At 37.1% G+C, this 9,034-nt stretch overlaps 1 protein-coding gene across 3 annotated transcripts; it reads left to right on the plus strand.

Annotated features, from left to right (window-relative positions):
• Positions 1-485: 485 nt before the first annotated feature.
• On the plus strand, positions 486-4,625 carry LOC118032300 (protein NLP2). 3 transcript variants are annotated; one of them, XM_035036976.2, is made up of 6 exons: positions 486-835; positions 1,055-1,092; positions 1,175-2,028; positions 2,294-2,341; positions 2,436-3,399; positions 3,662-4,625. In XM_035036976.2, exons 3-6 carry the CDS (start codon positions 1,198-1,200, stop codon positions 4,546-4,548), a joined length of 2,730 nt encoding a protein of 909 aa, XP_034892867.1. In that variant the 5' UTR covers positions 486-835; positions 1,055-1,092; positions 1,175-1,197; the 3' UTR covers positions 4,549-4,625. The 3 variants fall into 3 exon arrangements, with proteins under 3 accessions (XP_034892867.1, XP_034892866.1, XP_034892865.1); XM_035036975.2 differs by lacking the exon at positions 1,055-1,092; XM_035036974.2 differs by having other exon boundaries at positions 488-835; positions 1,055-2,028.
• The last annotated feature ends 4,409 nt before the right edge of the window (positions 4,626-9,034 follow it).

The following is a 9,034-nucleotide window of genomic DNA, read 5'->3' on the forward strand; positions in this document are numbered from 1 at the left end:
GATTGATTAGTTGATCAGCACAGTATATATTTTAAGATATATATTCGTCCCCGGGGAAGTGAACGTGGACAGCTTGGTGTTTGTTCATAGGATAAATTATAAAAGGATTCTTAGACCTCAAAACATGGAGATAAATTAAGGGGAATGTACAATCCAGTACTCTAAATATATCATTTCAAAAGTAAAATTAATGTTAGAAGGAAAAGCTAAAATATAAAATCATTGGATATTCAGTACTGTTGATCTGAGCAGGAAAATAAAGCTGGTCTGAAAATGGCGTGCACAGTGATAAGAAGGAAGGTAGGGTATCCTACCTAACGATTGATGGACTCCAATCTATTTTTTTACTTGAGAATATCGTTAAGAGAGGTCTCCATTATTGATTTCTTTTCCGAGTAAATTATTCCTCCCACTGCCTCTGCGCGCAGGAGCAAACTCTTTTGTATGCAATCAGTGCGGAATTATTCCTCGAATATCCACATCTGATCACTTCCGTGGGTTATAGAATATTACCTAACAAAGTACAACGTCCATTGATACTGTTGTACAACGTCCCTTTTTTGTTGAGTACCCAATCTTCTGTTTGTGAAACCATAGCAGTACCCTGTGTAAAAAACTAGAAGATATATATAGTAGCCCTCTCATCTACCAAATTCGGGGATGCATGATGTCTAACAAGAGAAACAGAAGCTAGTTTCACCCAGAAAACAGTCTTGGTTATTTTTGTACTGCAGCTGCTCTTGAGTTTGATAAAGGTTCACAGCTCTCTGCTTTCAGCAAGGCATGGTACACCGACTGGAGAATCTGGCCTATCTGAATCAAGAGTCTTCAGAAAGTGAGTTTCTTTCTTGCTTCATGTTTCTCTTCTGTTATTTTAATACATGGCTTATCATAGATGACGGTCCAATCCTGTTAGTTTTCATAGAAACAAAGCATGTTAGTTTATGATTTGCTTTGAAATGCATTTCAGAGTACAGTTTTACCGTAAAGTACGTGGTAATCCTGGATTTTTCTCCTTTTGTTCATGTTTTTGAGTTGTACTTCTGTGTTTCAGGTTGAAACATTCCTAATTTGGAGTATATATAAGCTTCGGTTGGTGCAAGTTCCAAGCAAGTTGACTATATGGATGACCATAGTTCCTCTACCCCTAATTCTACATTGGATATTTTCTCAGGAAATGTCACGAACTGGGATTTCATGGATGAAATCTTGTATCAAGGGTGGTTTGAGAAGGATGGAGGGTTCAACTTTCTGCAGCAAGGTCTCTCCACCTCTAATGTTCTACACGACTCTTCACTATATATTCCTGTTATGGGGACTCCTAATTTGAGCATTGCCTCAAACCAGCAGGACTATCAAGAAGAAACAAAAAGGCATTGCCATGGAAATCCACCACTAGATTATCAAAACAGCACGGAACTTGTTCAGACTGAACTTCAGGATGGAGATTCTGTGGAGACTTCCACACCTTTGTCGCACCCCAAAAGCTGTCGAGTAGAAGCTGCTGGATCGGGTTTCGAATGGCAGATGGTGCAGAGAGTAAATCCTGGGAATTCATGTTCCGTGAAGGAGAGAGTAATGCAAGCCCTTGGATGCTTGAAAAATCGTATACAAGATAGAGATATTCGTATCCAGATTTGGCTACCCATGGAGAAAGAAGGGAAAAGAGTCCTTGCTACTATTGATCAGCCATACTCTGTCAATCCGAGTTGCAAGAGCCTTGCAAGTTATAGAAAGGTTTCAACTGCCTATCATTTCCAAGCAGAAGAGGATGCAAGAAGTCCTGTAGGGTTCCCCTGTCGGGTTTTCTTGGAGAAGCTGCCTGAGTGGACTCCTGACGTACGTCTCTTCAGAAGTGAAGAATATCCACATAAAGATCATGCAATACAACATAACATTAGAGGGTCTCTTGCACTCCCACTTTTCAAACAAGGCAGCGAGACTTGCTTGGGCATAGTTGAGATTGCGACTACCATTCAGAAGATAAGCTATCGTCCAGAACTAGAAGACATCTGCAAAGCACTCCAGGTTTATTCGTTTCCTACGTATCTTGCAAAGGTTTCAATTAGCTATCAAGTTTTACAATGAGACTGTTGTTATATTATTTTATGTTAGTTGCATATAGGCTTCATGTTTCTTTCATTTCATATCCCTTGACTTGCATTTAACTTTCAGATTTTTTAATGATCGAATGCCTTTCAAAAGTAACAATGGCTATCAATTTCTTCAAGCCTGTGAAATAAGCAGAGAACTTTCCTCGTTTTTTGGTCTTTATATGCATGTTGATTTGCAGGCTGTTGATCTAAGAAGTTCTGAAGACTTCTGCTCTCCTGGTGCGGAGGTACGTAGATACTAGACATTTTAAAGACAGACTCAAGGTTTCTGAAATTTTAGCATTCATAACCAAGATCACAATTGTGTTCCTTTCATCACAGACTTGCAATCGATTAAATCAAGCTGCGGTGCCTGAGATTTCAGATATTGTGAAATCTGTCTGCAAGACATATAGATTGCCCTTGGCTCTAACATGGGCCTTATGTAGCCGCCAAGGTAAAAGTGGACGCCAGCAGTTTCCCGAGAGGTTTAGCTCTTGTATTTCCACTGTGGATTCTGCTTGCTTTTTAGCCGACAGAGGTTTTTCAGGTTTTCACATGGCGAGTTTTGAGCAATACCTTTTCCTAGGACAAGGGATTGTGGGGAGAGCATTCACAACACAAAGGCAATGTTTCACGAATGATATGACTTCCTTCAGCAAGAAAGATTATCCTTTAGCTCACCATGCTAAGATATTTGGTCTTCATGCTGCCATAGCGATTCCCCTGAGAAGCATTTCTACCGGATTCGTTGAATTTGTGTTGGAGTTATTCTTGCCAAAAGATTGCCAAGATACCGAAGAGAAAAAGGAGATGTGGGATTTATTGCCAGTTTCCATAAAACAGGTTTGCAGGAGTCTACAAGTTGTCATGGACAAGGAGCTTGATATAGAAGAAAATAAGAGTTTTGTATCATCACCTTCGAAAGAAGCTCCACCCGACAAATCATCTTGGATTGCCCGCATGGTGGAGGCCCAAAAGAAGGGTAAAAGTTGCTGCATCACATGGGACTATCCCAAAGAACCTAAAGAAGAGCTCAAGATGATAACTCATGGGGACGACTCCGAGGAGGAGTTAGACAATAAGCAAGAAATTTCAGAGTTGGGTCAACTTCAGCAAAATCCTAGACCTAATAGCAGTATCGAGGGTGATGGAGTTTCTTCTGCTTTTGGCGGACGTTGCTTGTTAGGTAGCACAAAAACAAGTAAGAAGAGACGCACCAAGAGAGAGATTCAGACAATCAGCTTGGGAGTTCTTCAACAATACTTTGCCGGTAGCCTCAATGATGCTGCTCAAAGCCTCGGCGGTATGAAAATGTCCTATCTCAACTGAAACCACATGTTTATATTTGAAGTAATTAATGAGTAGCATTTCAATGTTGGATTTGAGGCCTCCTCTATTAGATTAGATGATTATCATTACACAGACGAACATTTGCTGGAGACCAACTTGATCTTAATCTTCCTAAACCTGTATCATCATTTTCCTTTGTTCAGCTAGTTCGCTTTCTTAAAATATCAATTGTTAGCTAATCAATGGTGTGCTCACACAATTTGTTCTAATTGCAGTTTGCTCGACTACTCTGAAAAGGATATGCAGACATCACGGTATCAAACGATGGCCTTCTCGAAAGATCAAGATGGTTGACCATTCCTTGCGAAAACTCCAGCAGGTGATGGATACAGTCCAGGGTGACAAGGGTGCCGTCCAAAATGAATCTTTCTATCCAGCCTTCCCAGGACTGAGCTCTCCAAAACTTTCAAGTCATACTTCTTATTCATCATTCAGGAGTATTGATAATTCAAAGCACTTGGACTCTCCACCTGATGATTCTTGCCCTTCTGGCATTGCCTCGAAATCCCATTCTTCTCCGTGTAGTAGGAGCTCTTGTTCAAGTAACTGCTGTTCTGGACGAGCACAACAGCATGCTGCCACCGCCATAACTGGCTCAAGCAATGGAAATGGCTCTTTACTTGCAGAAACCTCGAATGGGATTTCTAAGAGGACTTGCAGTAGTGAATTAGCAGAATTGCATTCCTTGAATGACCAAGGTGGACCGGACTTTATTGTAAGATCACAAATTCACAAAACAAGGACAGTCAGTGATCATGTTCATCTAAGTGAGCTAGAAAGTCCTCCACGTTTTGGCCAGAGTTTACGAGAAGGAGGTGTCTTCGGAGTCAAAGCCATTTATGGAGTAGAAAAGGTTAGGTTTTGCTTGCAACCAAAGTCGGGTGTAACAGACTTGCAACAAGAGATTGGTATGCGTTTCGAGATAGATGATTTCACATGCATTGGTCTCAAGTACATGGATGATGATGGGGATTGGGTTCGTTTGACTTGTGATAGTGATCTTGAGGAGTGCAAAGAGATACACAGAATCTGTCAAAGAAACACGATCAAGATATCCCTTCACAAATATCCTTCTCCATGTGGTTTCCGATGTTCATTCTAAGGCTTCCATTGATTTTCTTGCTAGTCTCTACCACATACATGATTGGTTTGGACTTACGACATAGCACGTAGAAGTGTTTTCTGAGATTTCTATTCTGTTGGAAAGTCTTACTAAGAAAAACAAGCCATCCATGAGGAATAAACAAGATTATACTTTCTCACGACCCGAATCCCAGATCCATGACCGGCACATAGGCAAGGTTCCCCTCCAAGGTTCCAAACCTATACGAACCCAAACTTACATACAAACTTATCCTTCAAAACTCAATCAGAGTTGTTCAACGCAGTAGTAACAATAAAACAAATTTTATAACATAATTCGATTGTCTTAATACAAGAGTTCATATATATTCATAGTTTTGGAGCACTAACTTGACAAAAAGAAATGTACAAATTACAACCAAAAAGCAGGTTCAGAAGATTCAACAAAAGTGACCTGTTATCAAGCTATAAGCCTGAAAAGGATAAATAATGAGGGGGGTGAGTTCAACAACTCAGTGAGTAGATAACGTTCAATATACACAAACGAGGTAATATAACAATGAGAATTATATATACAAATATGGCTCTAGGTTCTTATAGAAAGGTTTCTCAAATAGGTCATAACAAGAAAATTATATGGTAAAGTTCGTCAGAAAATCAAAATGCAATTAGCATGAGGCTCCGTACTGTGGGATGATCAGTCCACACAGGTTGGTGACTCCCCCGACCAACTAGGGTTCAAATACGATGTGCACAAAGACTAACACTACCCTGTTAGCATGAGTATTCTGACTGACATACCATAGGTTCATAATCGTAATCAAACAAACATATTCATATCTCAAAGCTCAACTCATTACATCAATCAAATGAGGAGCTATCAATTCAGAAGTCAATTCAAAATATATGTTGGTTTATATCAAGAATTCAAATTCAATAATTGATCATGCTTTATCATAACAAGGATAATAATCAGCATATATATTATCAAGAAGCATGATTCAATTCATATTAACAAATCAAATATTTATATTATTTCTCATGCATATGGAAAATTATCTACTCACCTGACTCAAAAGCAAACAGCACTCACAAGCTGAAACCGAAGGAAATCCTACTGACGTCCTGCCGGTAGAATATCAGGATTATCTGAATACAAAGGAGATATATTCAAAAACGACTCAAAAGAACATTTAACCTATTTAATACAATTAGTTAAGGGTATATACCGTAACCCTATATGTTTTTGAACTAACTAGTTAATTTTTTCAAAAACCCAAAATCTAACGGTTTCTCCGAAATCTAATCCATAATAAAAACAACTAATAAAATTGGTAATAATTCACTAAATAACCCTTAATTATTCATCAAAATAATCTGAAAAAGCTAATATTATAGCTAGGGACTAATCTGGAATTTTTCCATATTTTTAAGGCCAAATTGTAATTTTCATCTAATGGAGGACCACACTGAAATTTGTCATAAATCCATGAATATACTGAAATTATGACCTTAATTAATCCTCAATTATGTCCAGGATGTATCATTATGCTCTAGGGACCATTCTGGAATTTTACCAAATTTTTAGGGTCAAATTGTAATTTTTGTTAAATTGGAGGACCAAATTGAAAGTGTTAAATTCTCTTATCTATACAGTAATTCTACCCATAATTCATATGTTATTCTGTTCAGAATCTCGGAATATGCTCCAAGGACTAATTTGTAATTTTCCAAAGTTCGGGGACTAAACTGTAATTTTCACAAATTGAGGGACCAAATTGAATTTTTGTCATCTTCAACCTCCATTCCAGAATTTTAACAGGAACCCACTGTTCTCCCCTGATTTCTCACTCAAATTTCACCATTTACACAATTCATAACTCAAAATCATCACAATCTTCCATAATCAACTAAATCATCAATTAAACACAACAATCAACCCCTAACATTCAATTTAATTCATCAATTTAAACCAAAACACAAATTCTCAAAACCCGAACATTCATCAAAACTGAAATTAAAGCTTAATTAACATATTATACACATTAAACAACCTAAATCTTACCTTTTTAACTTATTTCCTCAACTCCTTTCCTTTTTCCCTTATTTTCCCCTCTTTTCTCTTCTTCTTCTTCCTCCCTTCTCTCCTGCCGATTCTCTCTCAAAATTTTCAGATCTCTTTTTTTTTTTTTTTTGTATTTATATATCAACTATTTATCCAATTACAACTATACCCCTCATTTAAATATACTTACTCTTTAAGCCTCCAAAGGCTTTGTTGTAATTTCCTATCTTATTAATTTCAAAACATTACATATTCATATATAATCATGTCATTTTTTTTAACTGCATCTTACTTTGAAAAGGATAAATGTGAGTAGCACGATTTCCTTTCTCTATAAAGTATAACAAATGGGAATTCTACACTCAAATTAATCTTTGATTAACTAGACGTAGCACTGAATGCGTGCCAGGAACCAGGTGCTGATGGGGCTGTTGTACTTTTTACAAAGTCACAACAACAAATAAAGCTTTAATCCCGTGGACTTGAGGACCTGGACCTTTTCTCTTTGGAGCGTAATATAATAAAAACACTGTTTCATTTGTTCGTCCGTCTATGTTTGCTGTCTTCAGTGATCAGTTCCTGCTGTGAGTGTTAGGGTTAATTAAGCTATATAGACAACAGGGTGCTTACACTGTTTGTTCTAATGTCAGCCTACCTACGACTCTCAAAAGGATATGCAGACAACAAGGCGTCATATGATAGCCTTCTCGAAAGATCAAGAAGGCGTTGACCACTCTTTAAGAAATCTCCAAAAGGTCATCGAATCAATCCTAGATGCTAAGGATTCCATTCATATTTAATCTTTCTATTCTGCCTTCTCTCGAATAAGCTCTCCAAAATTTTCATGTCAATCTCGTTCTTCATCATTCAAGATGATTGACAATTCAAGCACTCAAACTCCGCACCTGAGACTAGCATTAATGGCAGCAAGAGTTCTTGTTCAAGTACCTGCTTCTCAAGCTCCTTGGAGTGCTTTGGAAATGGCTATTAACTACTTTTGCTGGGTTGAGATTACTGGTTTACCTCTTTCAGCTTGGACAATGAATTTTTCCAATGACATTAAATTTGTTTTAAACAAGTTAATATACTTTTGTTGTTGGAGAATAATTTTCAACAAAGTTAACTCTAAAAATAAATGAAATCCACTTTTAATTTGACATTTTTTTAAAAAATTTCTAAATGTTGTAAATCACTTTGGAGATTTTTTAGCAGGAGATTTTTATTCAGAAAATAACTTTACAACTAGCATTCTTTTTTAACAGTACTTTTTATGAATTCTGTATTCCTATGTCTTTTTATTCCTAGTCTAATTGGTTCTTGCTGCGAGTAATGGAAATGCTTTAACAGTAGAAAAGTCAAATTTGATATTAAAAAGAACTTGCAATGAAGCAGGATTACGTGCCTTGAATCAAAAGGTTATATCCCAAATTCACAAAACAGTGAGTGAGCTCCAAAGTCAGCTAGAACCTCCACAATTTGGCCAGAATTTGCGAGAGGAAGTTGTCTTCAGAGTCAGCCATTTTTGGAGAAGAAAAAAGCCGGCTAGACTTGAAACCAAACTGGGGTTTCAGGGACTTGCTATTGAAATTCAATATCAACTAGAATTTAGGCTAGCAGGATATAAAGTTTGTAGGAGTTTCAATTAATAGTAGTTAAAGGAGGAATCCTAGTTGATACAAGATTCCTTGATGAAGAAGGATTTATAATAAACTAGTTTATTAGAATCCTTGTTAGATTGAGATTTTCTTTAAATAGTTTAATTCCTTATCCTTGTTAGATTGAGATTTTCTTTAAATAGTTTAATTCCTTAATTATATAGGATTTAATTAGTTTAATTCCTTGATTTTATAGGACTTAATGCCTATAAATAGGCTTGTGTTGAATATTTAAACTCAATTTAAGAAAGTCAAAGGGGACAACCACCACTTGCAGTCACTGCCTACAGCCATCGCCAGCCGCCTTCAAAAATCGCCACCACATTCACACCACCACCAACTATGTATGCTCAAACTTGAAATTTGATTTTTTTTTTTTTACTTTCAATTTGTGTATAATTAAGCTGCTAAGTTTATGTTATTGTGTGTGGGAGATATAAGAGAGAAACACTAGAGAGAAAAAGAAGATGTGTTTAAAGAGCTTTTGTTTATTTTGTAAGCTTCTTGTTGTTGAAATAAAACAGTGTGTTTTATCCCCTCTGCGTGTTTCAAAGCTACCATCAGTGGTCTCTCCCACCAACAATTGAAATCAAAGCCTTGTTCTTAACAAAAACAGAGGCATTGTTAGGATACACCTATTTTTTCAAAGTGGTCCAAAACCTATTTTGATCATTCCATCATGTAGGGTTCATCAATCCAAACTCAAAGGTGCAAAAATTAGATTCATCGGAGCAAGAGGTGGACAACACGCGCTGCTTGAAAGTACAACACTGTAGCCCACTCTC

Source organism: Populus alba, chromosome 9 (assembly GCF_005239225.2).
Source record: "Populus alba chromosome 9, ASM523922v2, whole genome shotgun sequence".
Classification (NCBI taxonomy): domain Eukaryota; kingdom Viridiplantae; phylum Streptophyta; class Magnoliopsida; order Malpighiales; family Salicaceae; genus Populus; species Populus alba.